This window comes from Hydra vulgaris, chromosome 12, assembly GCF_038396675.1.
Source record: "Hydra vulgaris chromosome 12, alternate assembly HydraT2T_AEP".
NCBI lineage: Eukaryota > Metazoa > Cnidaria > Hydrozoa > Anthoathecata > Hydridae > Hydra > Hydra vulgaris.
Window position 1 is genome coordinate 18,295,704 of NC_088931.1, and position 21,051 is coordinate 18,316,754.

General features: G+C 28.3%; 1 protein-coding gene across 1 annotated transcript; it reads left to right on the forward strand.

Moving 5' to 3' along the window:
• The first annotated feature begins 1,493 nt into the window (after positions 1-1,493).
• On the forward strand, positions 1,494-18,986 carry LOC105850864 (L-threonine dehydratase catabolic TdcB). Its single transcript, XM_065812423.1, has 2 exons — positions 1,494-5,949; positions 18,481-18,986. Exons 1-2 carry the CDS (start codon positions 5,445-5,447, stop codon positions 18,978-18,980), a joined length of 1,005 nt encoding a protein of 334 aa, XP_065668495.1. The 5' UTR covers positions 1,494-5,444; the 3' UTR covers positions 18,981-18,986.
• The last annotated feature ends 2,065 nt before the right edge of the window (positions 18,987-21,051 follow it).

The following is a 21,051-nucleotide window of genomic DNA, read 5'->3' on the forward strand; positions in this document are numbered from 1 at the left end:
TCATGCTTAATTATAAATTGATGCTAGAATGTAAAAATATTTCTAAAAGAGTATGTATATTTTTCGCTTATTTTCTTTATTATTTTATATTTTTTGTTGAAATATTTAAAGAATACCCAAATAGTACAATAATAAAACGCATATTTTTGAAATAAAGAAATAAAAAATCCGGAAAATTTCCTAAATTTTTTATTGCAATAAATTTATAGTTTATTATACAGTTTTATAAAATTCATTTCTTTGTTTCAAATTATAAATTGAGTGTTAGTTATGATAACATTAACATTGGGTATGTTATAATTTAAAAACTTAACTTAAAAACGTAACTTGAAAAAAATTGACTACTACTATTGATAGAATGTGAAAAGAATTCTTACATTATTAATAACACTTAGATTGCTTATACGCAAACAACTTAAATAACTTGAAATAACGCGTAGATTTCATTTAAGTTGTTTGCGTGCAAATATTTAAAAGTATATTCAGTAACAAAAAGGAGAAAAAAAATCAAAATTTAGTCCCTTGCTAGAAATATATATATATTTTTACAACTCAGTTTAAGTTTTTTTACATATTCTATTTAGAACCTCATTCTTATATTTTTCATTCGGACATAATTTTTTTTACAAAGTTAGCTCAGATTCTTTGAAAAATTTCTTTATACAAACATAATAACAATTCGTTTGTTAGATTTATTTAACAGGTTACAAGAAATTTATTTTAGTTTTTTAAGAACGCGGGACTTCATAAACTGCGTCACGCGTATTTTTATTTTATTTTATCACGTTTCCTTAGCCAAAATAAAACTTAAAACTTAAAAGATTATTCTGGAATAAAAGTTTATCAAAAAGTAATTTTCACCGGTAACTTTTGTTAACTTTTTTTATACTTTATTAATATAACAGGTATAACAAGAGTTACCGGTAACTAAAATTAAGTTACCAGTAACTTACCGGTCAGTGACGTTACCGGTAAGTAACTCGCCGAACCCTATGTATAACTTCAACTTATATAACCAACTCACGACCTAAATTGTAAAATTAAATTGTACGACTTAAATTGTAAAATAAAAATAAAACACGACTTAAATTGTAAAATTAATGATAAATTGTGTATTTTTTTAAATTACTTTTTATTAGCATTTATTTTAATAAAGAATTATTAAAACTTTCTCGTCTATACTTTAATTAAGTCTTTAAAAATTCTTTAAAACACTAAAAACAAAATTGGTCTTTAAAACATTGTATAGAACTCGCGTCTATGAAAGACGATTTTTTTTTTTTAATTAATTTGTGTTTTTCGCTTCTTTTTTTTTGTTTGTTTTTGGTATTTTTCGAGTTGTTTTTAAGCATGAAAAATTTTTTTCAAGAATTTAATATTAAAATTATACATTATTAGATAATTTATATATCAGTTTGCATAAGATAACAATGATGGGAATTTCGCATATTTGCATTATTTGGAAGCTATTTAAATTTTACTTTGCATTTTTTAGTTTAAAACTAGATTTTTAATAAGTTTAATAGCATCAGGGCCGCCGAGAGAGAGAAGCATAAAGGGCATATATGCCCCAGGCGCCAAGATATTAAAGTGGATTTCTAGTTGGCTAGCTAATGGACAACAATCAGTAGGCGAGAATGGGACACGAATTTTTTTTTCAGTTTAATTGCAATATCTTTTTTATTTGATATACAAACTGAACCAAATTAGACTTAACAAATAAAGCAGTGTTTGGGAAAAGGTCTATACAATTTTTGAAAATTTTGAAGACAAAGTATTATAAGTTGCTACTTAAAGTTATAATAAAAAAAAACTCAAAATTACATCAAAAAAAGTGTTTTACAAAGAGGCCTTTCTAAAATTCTTATACTCTACTTCAAAATATTTTACCATAAAATTGTCCATAGCAACTGCCTAAATAAAACATAAATTTTACTCGTTAATTATATAATAATTCATCAGAAGCTTCTAAAAACGCGTGGTGAACGCGTGGTGAACGGACGTTATTACAAATTAGAAGTTTATTAAAAGTTCGAGTAAAAATAAAATTTAATAAAAATATTAATTGCGAACATGGTAAATGTCCAATCAACCGAGTTTAATCTATATAAAGCTGATCAAGATAAATTAATACAATCACTGATCAAAACAATCGACGAGTTGAAAAACTGCAATTTACTGTTAACCGAGAGACTAAATGTTCTAGAGAAAGCTAAAGCCTTCCACGTCAATATCGTGGGCTAGTGTTGTTAATGGAAATACGCCATCGAAAAGGTCAACTGAACAACTTCATTTAATGAACGCTGTTGTTGCCGAGACAAAAGATAGAGAAAAACTCGAAAGTAACGCTGTAGTATTTGGTATCGAAGCCTCTAGAAAAAGCAGATTTATCAAGTGCTAGAGAAGAAGATAAAAATTCTATTCTCCACATGATGAACTCTATTAATGCAAAGATCGAAATTAAACAAATAATAAAATTAAAATCAAAATCCGACAAAGAATCACCTTTTGTTATTGTTCTTAACAACCGAAATGATAGAAATTTTATTCTAAAAGCTGCAAAAAGTTTAAAAAATTCAACCGAGTTTAATAAAGTGTTTATCAATCCCGATTTAACTGTGGCTGAGCGACACAAAGCAAAGTTGTTACGCGATGAGTGTAAACAAAAAAATTCAGAAAATTCGGAACCCTTACTTTTTTATTATGGCATACGAAACGAAAAAGTCATAAAATTTAGCAAATAGCAATCATTTTATAATTACAAAAACCAAAAAGATTTTAGTCACGGCTTATTAACTTCTTTAGTTATTCCGAAGTCATTGCAAAAAAATCATGCCTCAATCATTAGTAAACAACGTATTATTACTGTAAACAACAAAAGCATTAAAAGGGTTTTCGGTTCAAAACGTAGCGACTTAATAAACTCACTTAACCACAAATTCGTTCAACAGTTTTACAGTTTATCTTTTTAACGCAAGAAGTCTTGCCAACAAACTTAACGATTTTTTTATACGTTGAGTCAAACAAACCTGCCTTAATTTGTGTTTGTGAAACTTTTTTCAATGATAAACTCCCGAACTCCATGGTCTGTTCAAAAAATTATTCCATTTATCATAAGGACCGGATACAAATTGGCGGTGGTGTAGCTATATACTGCAGAAATGACGTTATATCTGCCGTAGTTAGTATTACTCAAACTGACCTAGATATTGACATCATTTGTGTTGATTTAATTTTTGGGTCTAATAAACTCCGCTTAATTACTTGTTACCGCCTACCGTTCTATTATTCTCTTAATGATAATATCTATCTTAAATCAATGATTTCGATAATAAGCAATCTCTGTGAATCTTTTCCTCAATTTGTAATTGTTGGAGATTTCAACTTACCGAAAATTGATTGGGTTAACCATGCTTCGCCAAATGAGAAATACCATAATCTTTTTTTTAACTTCAGTAAATAGTCTTGGTATGCACCAATATGAACTGGAGAAAATAATAATCTTGATCTTGTTCTTCAAACATCATTTTCCTATTAAGTAATATTTCTGTTGAGTGTCCATTTAGTACAAGCGATCATAACTCAGTCCTTTTTCATATAAACACCTTTGATTATTATCAGCCCGAAACAAATTCTGAATCTTTTTACGATTTCAATAATACAGATGTAATTAGTTTTATATCTCATTTATCAAAAATAAATTGGGACTTCGATTTTTCTTTTGTTTTTACAACTGAAGATTATTGGAACATCTTTTCTGATCATCTTCGTAAAGGTATTGCTTGCTTTGTTCCAATCAAAACAATATACCATAAGAAAAAAAGTCGTTCTTATCCAAAGTATATTTATAAAATGCAACGTGCACAAATCTTCTAGAGTCAACTAATGACTGGAAAAAAGCTTTAGACAGCAATTTAATTACTGACGTGGTGTACATCGATTTTCAAAAAGCATTTGACTCTGTACCTCATCCAAAACTTTTGAGAAAATTTGCAATATACGGCATAATAGATAAGCTGCTTCATTGGATATCAGCATTTTTTCCAACAGATATCAAAGAGTTCTGGTTGGAAATTCACTATCCAATCCAACCATCCTTAGTGGAGTTCCACAGGGTAGCGTTTTGGGTCCAACGTTATTCTTGTTATATAATAATGATCTACCCTCTATAGTAAAAGATCTTAATTGCTCTCTAAAGTTATATGCTGACGATATCAAGCTATACAGTTCATTTAAAGTTGCCGATTACAGTTACGATCTTGCTGATGCGATTCATAAACTTTATCTCTAATCAAAAAAATGGCAGTTAAAAGTAGCCAATAATAAGTGCTTTACTCATAGAATAGCGCCTACTTTATTTTGTAAAGATATAAATTACAACTATCAATTAGGAGTTAATTAATTTAATCTTGGTGTGACCATGGATTCTTACTTAAATTACAATAGTCATATTTCAAATATTGTCCGCGCATCAAACATTCGAGGATATCTAATCCTTAAGTGTTTTAAAAGTCGAGATCCACGTGTTATCGTAAAGGCCTAATATATCGTAAAGGCCTATAAGACCGATCTTAGAATATTGCTTAGCATATTCCGGCTTGGTCGCCATACCGCACTGAAATGAACAAATTAGTGGAAAGAGTACAAAGACGTTTTACCAAGAGAATTGCTAACCTAAATAACTTTTCATATTTTCATAGACTTAGAATTCTAGGTTTGGAGCTACTAGAAATTTTTCGCCTTAAGCAAGATATGATTACATGTTACAAAATTCTGAACAATTTAATTTGCTTAAATAAATCAAGTTTCTTTTTAATTAACAACTATATTTACACTCGAGGGCATAATTTCAAATTACGCAAACTAAAATGTAAATTCGATGTCCGTAAATATTTTTTCCCACTCAGGGTTGTTAATACGTGGAATAACTTGCCATCTGACGTCGTGAACGCCAGAAATATTAAGAGCTTCAAAATTAAAATTAATTCTATCAACTGAAAAATACTGTTCTGGCTAACTAGATTTTGTTTTATAATTGTTGTCTTATATATAATTGTAAAATATCTCGCGTATGCGTTATGTGATTATAGGGCACGTTGTCAAAGTCCTTCATATTTTATGGACCTGCGTGTCCTTTAGAACATGTATCACTGTTCTAATAAAATTTAATCTAATCTAATCTATTTTTTGAAAATTTCCGAAGTTCCCAAAATTTCCGGGAAATTATCAACCCAACAAGTTACCTTAAGATACGCTCAAATTACCGCAGTTACCGGTAACTAAAAGTAACTGTTTTGGAAGTTGCCAATATCGTCGAACCCTAGTTATACATTGTAAAAATGAGGCTACTATCGTTTTCATATAATAACGGCCTAATTCTTTTTAATTTTTCATTATAAATAGTATGTTTTTATATATGAACATCGTTTCAGTGAACTTCAGCAATGACATTCTCACCGAATACGTTTATTAATAATGTTCATAAAACATATGAAAATATCACATCTATTATTCTAAAAACACCGTTATTGCATTCGAGGTGGCTATCATTAGAAAACAATTGCAATGTATTTCTTAAAATGGAGTCAGAACAGATTACTAATTCTTTTAAACTTCGAGGTGCTGCAAGTAAAATTATTAAATTAATTAAAGAAGATCCTGGTAAACTTAACACCGAGGGTTTTGTAACAGCTTCAAGCGGGAACCATGCACTTGCTTGTGCATATGTTGCAGAGTTAGAAAAAGTAAAAACTCAAATTTATACACACAATGGAATATCAAGTATTAAAAAGCAAATTCTGTCTTCATTTCCTAATGTGATTTTAAATTATTTTGGGGAAGAATGTTGTGAAGCTGAAATACATGCTCGTGAAGAAGCTAAAAAAAAAGGACTGATATATGTATCTCCGTATAATGACATTGATATAATAAATGGTCAAGCTACTATAGGTAAGTTATATACTAATTATATAAGTTGTATAAAATGATTAGCGTTTTTAAGGTTAAGAGGTTTTGTTATCTCCACAAAATTTAAATATAGGTAATTATATTAGGGTTATCGATTATTTTTTTTTTTTTGTAAAATAATTAATTTCCTGTGTCATAAAATTGATGAAATTTTAGTCAAAAGTAATGAAATGGGTTTTATCCTGATTAAATTTCATCCACAATAAAAAAGTCACCCACAACGTGAAAATTTTAAAAATGGTATATAAGTAGAATTTGCAGACAATAGCATTATGACTTTCTAAAGCCAAGAATTTTCTAAGCTGCCTGACCAAGCAATCCAAATAATTATATATGAATCTGTATTTGTCAGATGGCAGTCAAATAGTGTAGGGTACAATACTACATATTTATTATTATTGCATTTCAGAAATATATTCAAGAATTAACTTTATTCATTATGTCCTATAAAAAAGTGCTTCCACTACTGAAAGAAACAAGATGATCCAAATTAAGAATCTCAGACAATTTTATAAGCACATAGAAAAAGAAGAACTGTTCCACTAGAAGTATCACTGGAATCACTGGAAGATAGCATGAGGATATCACTCAAAATCAAAATTGTTTGTCGCAATCTATTTATGGGAGAATCTATCTAAGGAAGATGAGAATACATAAAGCAAATTAAGAAAGAAGTAACAAGTTTATGGCAAAAGAAATTAAAATTTCCACATTTATCAAATTAAATCTTACAGGCAAAACTGGATCAAGTGCTGAAGACATATGATAAATGTATAAAACAAAAAAATTATAATCCATTGAATGAAGTTTTAGACATCACAAAAAAAGATGGTGAATGGCTCTGTAGTGAGGACAATCTAAAATTTTGAATTAAAAAATAGCACTCATAAAGTTATTAAAAATTTTAACCATATGCATATTTGGTAAAATTAAATTTTTGGTTTGTTGGTGACCTTTTTCAACAAGAAAATCTAATTAATGTTTTTTTTCCTCAATTTGTACAAATATTCATCGATTTATGATCCAGGAACATCATGGGGTCACAAAAAAGTCATATATTAACATATGTGTATATATACATATATATATATATATATATATATATATATATATATATATATATATATATATATATATATATATATATATATTTGTATATATATATATATTTGTATATATATATATATTTGTATATATATATATATTTGTATATATATATATATATATATATATATATTTGTATATATATATATATATATATATATATATTTGTATATATATATATGTATATATATATATATATATATATATATATATATATATATATATTTGTATATATATATATATATATATATATATATATATATTTGTATATATATATATATATATATATATATATATATATATATATACATACATATATTTATATATATATATGTATATATATATCAATATATATGTAGATCCGGCGGAAGGCAGATACAATGGGTGATTTTCAACCAGGCACCAAGGCTTTGAAGGCGCCAAATTTTCATTAAATACTTTTTTTTTCTGAGAATATAAAAATATATAAATTTATAAGAATAGTTATATAAAAAATAAGTACACATTAATTTATAATAAGAACTATAATAACTAGAAAAAACTTTCTTAAATTTATTTAGTGTATATTATTGTTCAATTTTTAAAATGATTTGATTAATTAAGAACATATCATGTGCAGGGCTGTCGTGTGGGAAGGGCGAAAAGGGTATAGGTGCTCCGGGCGCAAAGATATTAGGGCGCCAAAAGACAAAGAAAAAAAACATAATGAGATTTTAAATACAAAGAAGGAAAATAATTGTTTCTATTGATAAGGCATAAAATAAATTTACTTGGTGATGTGCATAGCAATCAACTTTCTTTGTTTATATTACCAAAGAAATAAAGCTTTAAATGATTTATTTCTCTATAAAATTATTGAAGAAATAAATTATTTATAACTGGAGATGTGCTAGGTACCCGGCTTGGACCTTGGAACCCAGTAATTTGGCGGTTTTACCAGGTACTCAGAATTGGCCATTTTGTTGATGTACCCGACACTGGGTATCTTTAAAAATATTTTTAACATACAATCTTTAAGTGCTGTAACTAATAAATAATAAAAATAATAAAACAAATTTTGTTTTAGTGTTACTTTAAACTGTGTAGAAATATTATTAACCAGATAAAAAGTAGTGCTTCAACCAATGAATTTCTTGATAGTTTCAGAAGTTGATAATTCCTACATACTAAATCTAGATGTGTCTCAATTAAATTATGTTTTCGAATATATTTTTGCTTTAATGTATTGCAAAATGTTGATAGCAGATAATATTGCAAAAAGAAAACGGATTTATACAGATATAAAAACTGTAAAGTAAAACAAAATAATATGAGAATACGAAAGAAATTAAAAGAAAAAGTAATAAAAAAAAACAAGTAATTGCTTCTTTTTTATTGCTTAGAATGCGAGAGAGATGTGCCCCTCAGAAATGAGAAGTGGCGCGCTCTCTTAATTCTGAGGCAAGCAATCTATCACTGTGCCATGGCTGCTAAAAACAAAGTAATATTGCATAGTTTTAGGAGGTTTTAATTATTTTTTAGCCGTTAAAAATCTAAATTCTGTTCAAATGAAGTTTTCAATCAATTATTGTTGGAAAAATTATTTGATCGTCTACTTTTTAATTATTTCGAACCTTGATAATGTTTTTCATTTGTCACAAACAAAAAATTAAAATAAAATACACCAAAAAATGGACTCGCTGCCGGGTACCCAATCTCAGACCAGGTTTTTACCACCGGGTACCCAGAATTGAGGACCCGGCATATACTGGTTCTGGCACACCTCTATTTATAACCATCAGGTCTTGTTACAAAGAACCGATGTTGAATAAGTTAAAAGGTTGTTTAAAACCAAGTTAAAAAAAATTAGTCTGTTTATGCTTTCTTATCAATCTTAGCTTATAGTTAAAAAAAAAAAGACCTGTTTTAACCCGACTAATCAAAGGTTACCCAGAATATCAGTACTTTTTTAAAAACCATGTTGCAAACCATTGAAATAAGTTAGCGCATAATGTAATTGATGTACCTACAGTTAACTCTTTTAAAAGAATTTTTATGATGCTGTTTTGGCTGCAGCTATGTCGACCGTCAGTATATGAAACCTGGTGTTGTCATTATTAAACTTTTTATGTATAAGTTTCATTGGTTGTTGTAATAAATAAAAATCTGAAATTTTCAAGATTTCAGTTGCAGTCCCGCCAGATGGAATATTTTGCTTTACAAGCTTTCGGACACCAGATGTTCAGCTCAGACTACCGCTATAAAACTAATTGTAAAACTACCACGGGAAACTACTGCTGTTCTAAAACTGTTGCTTTACCTTCAACCAAAACATTGACCCATGATGAGCAGATGACTCGTCTTGGCAATTAAACAGAACTTTTTGTAAAGCGAGTGATGATAGCAAAATAGCAATGAACTTGGATATCCAGTTTTTTTCCATGAGTTCTTGAAACATAAGCTTGAAATAAACATCTTTAACATTGAGCTTTGTCATTACATTCAACAAATTCAATTTAAAATTGGGATTGTAAAAACTGTTTCATTAAGATTCTCATTCATCTGGTTAAAAGATCAAGAACCAGTAAAAGTTTTGCGTCTTAATAGTTTAAAGGAGTCGTTATTTTTCACTTCTGTAAACACTTTAGACTTTCTTAACCAGATATGCTCAAAAAGTCTATAGCCTATTTTCCAATCTATATGCATTCTAATTTAATATTTTTAACACAATGCCAGTACCTGTCGCAGAAGATGAACAACCTTTAAGTAAACTGAAGTTGATTTTTAAAAATGATTTTAGGACCATTATAAAACAAAAGATTTAAGAAATAAAAAGACAGTCACTAACTTGTATAATTTTTGTATGCTTTATTTTTAAAAATATGCATTCATATAGGGGCGTCTATGATCGGCTGCCTTGATCATGCATGTGCATTCTTCTGCTAACCAATAGTTGACATTGTTTAAAAGTATTATTTTTGAAGAGTAGTTTTTTCAAGATTATTTGTAACTTTCTTTCAAAAAAATTGTATTTAAATGTATTACACAATTTATAATTTATTTTGTTAAGCAGGCTTGGACAGGGATGGCGTGCGATCACGCACTATAACTAACCACACTTAGTAATTTTTTTTTTTTACATTTTGACCACGATGGTTTTGATGTTTAAACAATTTAAATGCTATTTTAAAAATTTGTTACGTTATAAATAACTTTTAATCATTGATTTTTTCTAAATTTTTATTTTACGCAACGGCTTTAATTAAAATAAAAGATTATTGATAGTGATTGTTCAAAATAAATGTATTTTGTATAAATTAACAAATAATGTTATATTTTTACTGTTTTTAGGTTCTTTTATTCTCTCATTTTTTTACTGTTTTTAGGTTCTTTTATTCTCTCATTTCCCTTTAAATATTTAGTCTGAATTATTCAGTTCATTCATATTTTACCCTATGGCCTGTGCGACACCATTTCTGATTTTTCTGATTTTCACATTAACATGTACATTATGTAGATAGGTTAAATTTGAAATTTCAATTTCCAAGTAAAACAGTTCAGAAATTATAGCCTTATAAACATGATGCAGTGGCCCCTTCGAGTTACAAATGGTTAAAATAGACTACTTTAGAGCCTTATAACTTTTTTCTCACTTTCAATCAAGTATATGTCAATTCACAAATAATAAAAATATAGTTGGTTGCCCCTCTTCAATCTGGTCTTTATATTGGATAGGGGCACAAATAAAGGGTCAATAACTATTTAGAGACCTTCATTATTGTTTAAATGATACTTTAAGCATAATTTGAGCAATAAAGGAGTATTATATTTCGAAGTCAAAAACGAATGATATCTTCCAAAATAATGCTGAATATTTTTTAAAAAGATTTACATTATATATATATATATATATATATATATATATATATATATATATATATATATATATATATATATATATATATATATATAAATTATTTATATAATTATTTATCATTATTTCATTAATAGTGCAGGCAGCCAGTATATAAAAATTCTTTTTATACTGGCTGCCTGCACTATTAATGAAATAATGGATCTTCTGAACTGGCAGATATTCTTCTTTCAGAATTGGTATGATTTTTGAAACATAATTAAAGACTGCCTCAGTATTGTGAAGCAGATTGTCAGATATAACAAAATAAAATTAACTCTCTAGGGATCGGTTTTTATTCAATGACCTTACATACACGATGTGAGATCTTTAAAAGAAAACCTATCCCTAGAAATGGAAGAAGGGAATTGCTAATATATGTTTTGTGAGTTCATATAAGTTTTTTTCTAACTCTTCTTGAAACTCTTTAGGGCTTTTAGCTTATCTCGGCATGCTGGTCCTTTCTGAGGAGCAACTCAGTTTTTAACCATTGTTTTTAATTTATTTTATTAGCTGAAATCCATACACTTAGGACATTAAATTCTTTTTCTATTCTTATTTTATGGGACACTTCTCACAGGTGTGAAAATTGTCCCGGGACACATGCGCACTTGTGAACGTGTTCTGAAAATACACATGCCTCATTTTCTAACATGAAACATATATACTTGACTTCCTAATGAACATAAAGTTAAGGCCATCAGATCTTTTGACTTTGTTTCAATTTTTCTTTTTACCATAAGATTTGGATTTTAATAGTATATACACACATAGACTGTATGTGCCAGATTTTTCAGCAAATATACAATGTTATCGCCTTAAAACTAACGTAGGTTGCCCCTCTCAGATGGGATTTAAAAAAGGTCTGAGGGGTGCTGGTGTCCAGCACCTATTTTAAACACTGATCTGAATAAAATAGAATCTAAATAAATAATGCTTTTAATTTAAAACTAATTTAGATATTAAGAATCTATATATCTAATTTAATTTAAGTACCTTCATAATGAAGGTCTCAAAATAATTTGGTTACACCCCTCACACAGGCCAGTAGACAGGTTAGAGGGGCACTGGTTTCCAATAATACACTAAACCTTCGATAATTGAAAAATAAGGTTATTTAAAAATGCTGTCATTTTTGGTGTAAACATGACAAGTTTATAATTGTTTGTATTTTTAGATAGATCCAGTGGCAGGTTTTAGGGGGGGACCATGGGGGTAGTAGCCCTCCCCCCTTTTTTTCATAAATATTTTTTGGTAAATTGACCATTATACAGAATCATACTGTTATACAGAATCGGACTACTGATGAATGAAATTGACTATTATACGTAATTATAGGTATATGAACTTGACTATTACACTTAAGTACAAAAAATTAAAAAAAGAGAGTTACCGTCATACAACAGGGGCTACTTGAACCCAAATTTGATACATGTTTGATGTTTGTGGTTCTCTCTCATATTTATATCAATGTAAAAAAAACTTGTCGTTGCTAATTCATGGACTTATAAATTAGTAATGATTATTGTAGAGAAAAAAATATTTAGGTTGACTTCGGTTAAGGTTGGGTTCAAGTAGCCCCTGTTGTGGGGCTACTTGAACCCATAGTGTAAAAGCCCTGTAGTGTAGTGCAGCCATGGCCCTTTTGAGGTTTCAAGCAAACCTCTTGGATAGCTGATTATGTCTTCTAATAAAGGCTTTTACCTATTTGACACCTGGGAGATTTTCATTGAAACATTGAACATCACTCCCTAATCAATCTAGATAGGATTTCACAATAATTCAAAGATCAAATGAGGTCAGTGGTTAGCCAAAAGTTGAAATTTTATTTAAGTGATCACAAAATGACTGTTCTTTTTCAGGTGTGACAACTGGATGCCCTGCATGTTTCTTTGTGATAGTAAGGTGTCATCTTCAAAGAGCTCTCTTACTGCTAGATTCATATCTTACTGCTGATTCATAGCTCCACGTTCAATATTGATACAGTTTTGACTGGTATAGTCTTTGTAATCTCTAGATCCCAACTTTCTTTTATATCTGCGAACCATTCTGGTAGAACCAGTTATGATAGCACGAAGTATGTGAAAAAAGGTGTATAACAATATCTTTAACCAACCATTAACATTATTTTGGTATACATTTTATAACCTAACAAATATTTAAAATATGGTTAAAATAACAGATATATCAACTCCTTTTAAATGTATTATTACACTTTGGGGTTTAATGTTAATGGAAGCAGATTTAATCATTTTCAAACATAAGCTGCCACAATGACATTTGGGTTTAAGTAGGCCTAATTTTTAACTTCAAACATAAATACAATTTTTTTAATCAAAATAATAAAAATAAAAGACAATTATAATTTCTACATTTTGTAGCAACTGATACTTCTTTTAAGAAATGTTGTCAAATAATTTTTATCTTTTTTGGTTATGTCTGGACAGACAAAAGTTTTACACTAAATTTTTACCGTTATTGTAGCATATAACATCAGGTCTTATATGCTGTTAATCTCAGGTCAAAACAAAGTGTTAGAAAAATTTACAAGCATCTCAAAATGGCTGGGACTTTTTAGGCAAATGAACAATAAATCTCTAGATATATTTGAGTTCTAAACTGAAACAAGCTGCTAATATTTTGCTTATTTATTATAAAAAACATACCTGTAAAGACTTGTTGATGAGTAGAAAAATACTACAGTTATCTTCATCTTGGCATATTTTAGCAATTTTCAGATTTTTTCCAAAGTTGAGAAGGTTATAATATAATGCAAGTTGATAAAAATACTTTTTTTAACCCTAAAAAAAAAGACACTTAAAAGTGAGAAAAAAGTTAAAAGTCTCTAAAGTATTCTATATATACCATTAGTAAATCATGGCCATTGTATCGTGTTTATAAGACTATAATTTCTAAACTATTGTACTTAAAAGTCTGAAATTTCTAATTTTACCAATCTACATAATGCGCATAATAGTATGCTAAATAATAAGATCCTTGATTTAAACTCTAATTTATCTTGCCAGTATGAGTAATTATAAAATAGCAAACATATTCTATAAACAATTATGGAAAGAATATAAGTAATGTCTCAGGCCTTGTTTTAAAAAGCTCAGCTCATTAGCTCTGCGTGTTTTTGACGTCATAAAATTATCTTTATTTTTTTTTTATTTAAGGACATAAACTTTTTTAAAACTACCTCAATAAAATAAGTTACTGCAAATCAAGTTTAATTTACTAATTAATAAAAACATATAAATTAGAAGTGTTATTTTGTTAATGTACATTTTGTGGAATTTCTATTTTGTTTCAATTTTTTTTTATTTTTCAATATTAAATGGTTGAATTTAATATTACATTTTTCAATGAATTGAAATATATTAATTTTAATTTTTTTAAGTAGCGGCTTTGCAAATAATAATGATTTTTTTCTTTTGAAAAGTTTAACAAAAATAAAAAATATTACAAACCAAAAATATTACTTATTGCAAAAACAAAAAAAAATCAGTTAATTACATCGTCTATAATTTATTTATTTTTATTTGATAATATAATTAATTATATCGTTCATAAATTATGCAATGCGAAATTTATTTAAAAAATAGAAATAGGAGATCTTTTTTGCTCTTTTAAGCAGCGATTTTCATTGAACTTATAAAAAAACTTATTTAAGTTTTGGTTTAATTAAGGATCTGTGAAGGAAAACTTTTGATCGTATTTGTTTTGTTTATTAGTTAAATTTAGTGTTGCGTAATTTATGGACGATCCCTTATCATATATATTAATACTTGATAACGTTATCAAGCATATTTATTCTTGATAACAAGAGTATATAAACTCCCTCAAAATATTTTTTTGAAAAATTAATAATGGACTTATATGCATAGAAGAAGTTTTTTTGTTTAATTATAAAAAAATAAACTCTTTATAAGATGTCATTTAAAGTTTGTAGTAATTAACGTTTTTTCCTTTTTTTGATGCAATTAATCATTATAACAAAAACATAAAAAAAACAAAGAAATTAAATATCAAAAGTGATGCTAATATAAAGCAAAGTTTAACATGTACTATTTTTTAGCTAATAATTTTTTTTTTTGTTTTTTTAAATTCGGTAATTATTTCTGTTATTGCTTGTTATGAGAAATTGTCTAAATAAATGTTCTTATGCTTGAAAGATGATAAATAAAAATTTTTTTATTATGATTTATTTTTGTTATGCGCCTAAAACATCTCTTTTTTCTTTTACTGAACGTTTCTGATGGAAAAGCTAGGTTAATAAAAATATAGTTTTCTTTGTGTTTTCTTAAGTTATTAGATTTGTAAACAGCGTGAATATCAAATGTAATTATGTCCCGCAAACTTTTTTATATGTAATCTTCATTCAAACTTTATAAGTAGTTTTCATAACATTAATTACTTCTTTTATCTTACGCTCGTTTAAATATTAAATTAATATTAAATATTAAAAAATGGTAAAAAATAGCTTACTACTTACGTAAAATGGCTTACGGCGTACATAAATAGTGCCATTTTACACTTCAAAACAAGGCCTGATGTCTTAAAGTTTAAGCATTCCAACAAACCCTAATCACAATGTTCCAACAAACCCCCATAACTCTATAAAAATCACATAAAGACCACAAAAAATGCTACTTAGTTGTTATCAAACAATTTTATTATTTTTTATTATATAAAATTACTAGAGATGTCACCGATAGTGATTTTGACGAATACCGAATATTTAGATAGGTGCTCGATTGAAGCACCAAGTATTTGACTAGGTTCTCGACCAAAGTACCGAATATTTGGCTGCAAAAGATTCGGAAACATTTAGTTGTTTTGAAGGTTCCTACCTGCTTTTTTGAAGTGCATATATTAACTACGCTGTGGGCATTTCTGCTTCATTTGTGACTCAGTCGTGTCACAGTACTATTATTTGTTGGCTGTTACATCAAATTGTTTAAACTATCTTCAAAAAGAATAAAAATATAACCAGCTCTGCTATATCTTGCATTTCTGAAATAATTTCAGAAGTTTATCTTGGATAGATATAATACAAAGAACTCCAAACTTATTTAAAACGATATCTTCACTACAACCTTAACTTAAAGCATGGTTTAACGATCTTAACTTAAAGCATGGTTTAACCACCTTAACTTAAAGCATGGTTTAACAACCTTAACTTAAAGCATGGTTTAACTTTAATGAAAATGACAATTATACAGTTGCCTTTTATTTATTGATTTGTGTTCCGAACAAATCAATAAATAAAACAAACTGATGAGATTAGTTAAAACAAAACAAACAAAACCAAAAAAAAATTTGATTGAAATGAGAAAGATTGTGAAATTACTATCTTTTTCAGTGAAAGGTTAATCCTTTCTCAGTGAAAAGGGGTCGTCCTTAAATTACATCATGCTCAAGGAGGATGGGGGTAGTGGTTTTGTGATGACTTATACAAGACTTGTTACTTAAATGTGACATAGGGTGGAGGGATTTGTCAAAAATGGTCAAAAATTGTGTGATGTAAGTTATGGATGACCCTATAGTTGTTTGACACTAATTAACCATTACTAGTGTCTAGTGGCACCTGTGATGACATCTCATAATATGCAAATGAAAATGGTCAAAGCAATCTCCACAAAAAAATATGGAAACTACTTTGTACAAATAAATATCTGGAAAAGAAAAGTCCATTTGCAAATAAAATTGGTTTTTACATTAAACTGTTCCCAGATTTGCTACTACAGCAAACCCTTACAAGTGGTGGTCACCAAATGCAAAACATCATTGCTGTCATCAAACAATGAAAATGTTTTATAACTTACCACCTGTAGTTCTTAAGTACCAAATATGTTAATTATTTGTTAAAATAAAAAGTAATAGTTATATTTTAATCCTTTTTTTATCCTTTTATTTGTTACAATCTGGTATTCAGTATTCGGCTGAATAGTTTGCAATATTCAGCAAAATACCAAATAGTAAAAAATGTAGCTGAATACCGAATATTAACTGAATATTTGTGGCATCTCTAAAAATTGCAGTTAATAATACAAAATGCATAAAAAAATTAAAATTTATTTAAAAGTTTATTCGATCCAACTATAGTTACGATTGGATCCCCACAACGTTCCTGGTAGTACTACGCTCAACTTGTTTCTCTGCACAGCGGCCTTGTTCGTCAAGGTTCGTGTTTCGGAGTTAGAGAGTTTAGAGAGGGTAATAACCACTATTAAGTAACCTCCTCATCTGTAGTGCCCTTCTCAGCCTTGAGAAGGTGAATAACAAAACAAAACAAAACAAAAAAAAGTTAGTATGTATTTTAATTCTTCAAGCTAAAATATATACTATTTTGTATTATTTATGATTAATTGTATCAAAAGTTTCAGATGAATCATGATATAAATTTGAGCTTTTCAAATGATTCTGTAATAATTGTGTTATTTGGAGTATAGTGTGTTCAGTAGAGTTTTTTTTTTAATTTAATTTTTTTAAATTTTTAAAGGTTTTTATATTTATACTGTTTTACTAGTATACTAATTTGAGAAAGATTAACGAGGTAATCTTTATAAAAAAAATTTTTTATAAAGAGTTACCTTGTTGTTTTTGAGAAAACAGAGAGAAGAGATGACAAAAGCTAATTACTAATATTAGACAAGTCTCCTTTGAATATTGATGAATCTTAAGCTGCAATCAGTAGCTTAAGTAGACAGGATAAGTAATTTATCCTGTTTACTTAAGCTACTGAAACTTCAATGTGGCGTGTTTAATAAAAATTGGTGTTTGCTAATTTTCAGACATAGAGCAAACATTTGCATGTTTATACTTATATTGAATAATGGTGGTTTGCAAAAAATTTAGATGATTGAAGACAGGGAACAAAAAAGCCCTTTAACTTTATTGGTAAACTATAGTATAAATAAAATTTAAATTATAGTTTATTTTAACTTAAACCAAGAGTTCATGTTAAGAGAATAATATTCTTGTGATTCTTGATCAGTTGTTGCAGTTGCAAAGTAACTGTTGCAGTTATAAGGTAGGTAAACAATAAATATAGCTGTTGCAGTTATAAGGTAAGGTAAACAATAAATATAGAACAGTTCATTTAGTTCAGTTCAAATAGAGAACATCATTTTAATATAACAATATAAATGTGTATCACTTATAACAACTTTTTATGTAAGGTATAGACTGTTGCTTTTATATTAGGACCGTTTAACATAAAACAAAACAGTTACCGAAACACAAAAATAAAAATAAAATATTAGCCAAAATAATTAATTAAAAGATTCAACTACAGGTTTTAGTCTTAAAACAAAAAAACAAAAAATATCATAAATTTAGCTAAATTTTAACTAAATATTTTTGCCATCTTTTATCATTTATTCAATTTATTTTTTTTTTAATATTTTTTATATATATTTTTAGTATATGCAAAACTTTTAGTAAAAAATATTGAAAAAAAGAAAACAATTTTTGTTTCAAAATTTATATATTTTTCATTTTATTATGAATAGGTTTAGAGCTTTTTTCTCAACTCCCGAACCTGGACGCTGTGTTTGTTTCTGTCGGAGGAGGCGGTCTTATAAGTGGAATTGCGCTTTATTTAAAGTTAGTAAACCCGAGTATCGAAGTTATTGGATGTCAAGCTATAAATGATTGTTGTATGCACGAGTCTATTTCTGCTGGAAAATTAGTTCAAAATTATTCATTTTCGAGCACGTTTGCTGACGGGGCAGCAGGAAAAGTTGAACCAGATTCTATAACATTTGAACTTTGTCAAAAATATGTTGATAAATGGGTACTTGTAAATGAAGAGGATATTGAAAAAGCAGTGTACGATGTTTTAATAAACGAAAGAAAAATTATTGAAGGATCTGCTGGACTTACGATTGCCGCTCTTCGAAAAACAAAAATTGCTAATAATAAAAATGTTGCTTTAATTATTTGTGGGGGAAATATTGGAATAAAAAGTTTGAACTACTTGTTTGAAAAATATGGCGAGCCAAATTTGTAAATATTATGTATTGTGTGTCATGTATGCTCGCACGAACAAAAAAAAAGTGTCTTTAGATCTAGCTGCCCCCCCCCCCCTCGCATTTCTAAAAAATTGGCTTAAAAAGCGGTAAGATCTATATTAAAGCGGTACCTAGGAACATAGATCCCCCCTCCCTAGCAGTGCTGACTTAGAGAGGAGGGTTTATCTATATTCCTTGGTACCTCTAGGGACCTTATTTTTTAGGAGAAGTTTTTTCCTTTACAAAATAGGCTTAAATGCAAAAATTTCGTGGTCTAATATAGCTGCATATTTCTTTAACTCTTGTTTTTTAAAGTATTATAACTTAAGATATAATATAAGAATATAAATTGAAAGACAATAGAAAAAAGATTTAAAATTTCTATTAAATTTTAAATTCCAAAAACGACGATAAAAAAAAATAGTAAATAAAAAAACTGTTGTTCGTACAGTCTTGTAATTCATATTTAAAAACTTTACGCACGAATAAAATATATACAGCGGTGGCCAAAAATTAAAGACCACCCATTTTTTAGTTGGTTTCTTAATCTTTAAATTAAAATTAAGAAGATTCTAATTGACATATTAAAAATTTTTTTTTAATATCTTGTTAATTAAAACATACAATCTTCTTTAAATAAATTGGACAAAATTTAACGACCACTTTCAAATCTTTAATTTGCACTTATTAGAAATAATAATCCATTATTTTTTTTTAACTGTATTAATTGCTTATTTCGTTGGCTATGAAATAAAATGTCGAAACCTGAGTTTCGATATCAAATAAACATTTATTTTTTGAATTGCAATAAGGATATAAAAATATTGCAAAAATGCGTGCTAAGATCGAAGAAAAAGACAGATACGCGTCTCTTGTATTAAAAGAAGAAGGCTATAGCATCAGACAAATAGCAGAAAAGCTTGGAAGGTCTCACTCTTGCATTATTAACATAATTCAACGATACAAAGAGACCCGGTCAATTAATAATCTTCATAGGACTGGACGCAATAAAATTTAAAATGACCGTGATGTTCGCTCGTTAGTGAGATTAATGAAAGAAAACAGACAAGCATCATCTACAGACTTGTCTACGAAATGGACACTGTCAAATGGTCTGAAAGCAAGCCCTAGAACTGTGCGAAGGGTCCTCCGCAATTTAAATTATTTATGGCGTGTTGCTGCAAAAAAAACACGCTTAAATAAAAAACAAAAATTTGCCAGGAAAGAGTGGTGCAAACTACATAAAAATTGGTCAACAGATCAGTGGAGCCGTGTGGTCTTTAGTGATGAAATGAACGTTGAGGTAGACAACAGAAAAGGTCGCGTAATGTTGCGTAGAATTCCAAGCGAACGGTTCGATGAATCATGCATTTTGAAACGAACAAAACAAGGCATTGGTTCAATAGGCATTTGGGCCTGTATGAGTGCCTGTGGAGTTGGCGTTTTTCATTTATTCGATGGTAGACTCAACAAAGAAAGGTACATCAAAATTTTGAAAAACTCACTCATTCCAAGCATTGATTTATGGCAGTTGCAAGATGGATTTATTTTCCAGCAAGATAATGCGCCGTGTCATAAAGCGCATGTTGTTAGCGATTGGTTCAATTCTAATAAAATTCAAGTGCTTCTATGGCCTGCCAATAGTCCAGACTTGAATCCATTTCTCATCATTTGAAAAATGTGCCTGATAATGTAATCAAAACTTTAATGAATTCAATGCCAGAACGAGTACAAGAGTGCTTGAAAACAAATGGAGGAACAACTCGTTTCTAAATTATTTTTTATTGCTTTTTGAAATATTTTTGAAACTGGTCTTAAAATTTTGTCCAATTTTTTTTCCCATTTATATTTTTTACTAGTCAGTTTTTTAATTTTTTAACATTATTTTGTAAAAAAATTATAAATTCTTTTATAATAAATATAAAATACAATAAAAGTTCTTTCTAAAAATGCTTTTCTTTTTTTGATACCTTTTTCCAAAATAAAATTATACTAAGGTTAAAAATAAATTTTGAAAAAAAAATGAGTGGTCTTTAATTTTTGGCCACCGCTGTATATCGTGTGCTTTCT

Coding starts and splice junctions, on each gene's coding strand:
- LOC105850864 (XM_065812423.1), top strand. CDS start 5,445: ATGACATTCTCACCGAATACGTTTATTAATAATGTTCATAAAACATAT. Junction 5,950..18,480: donor AAATGGTCAAGCTACTATAG/GTAAGTTATATA, acceptor TATTATGAATAG/GTTTAGAGCTTTTTTCTCAA.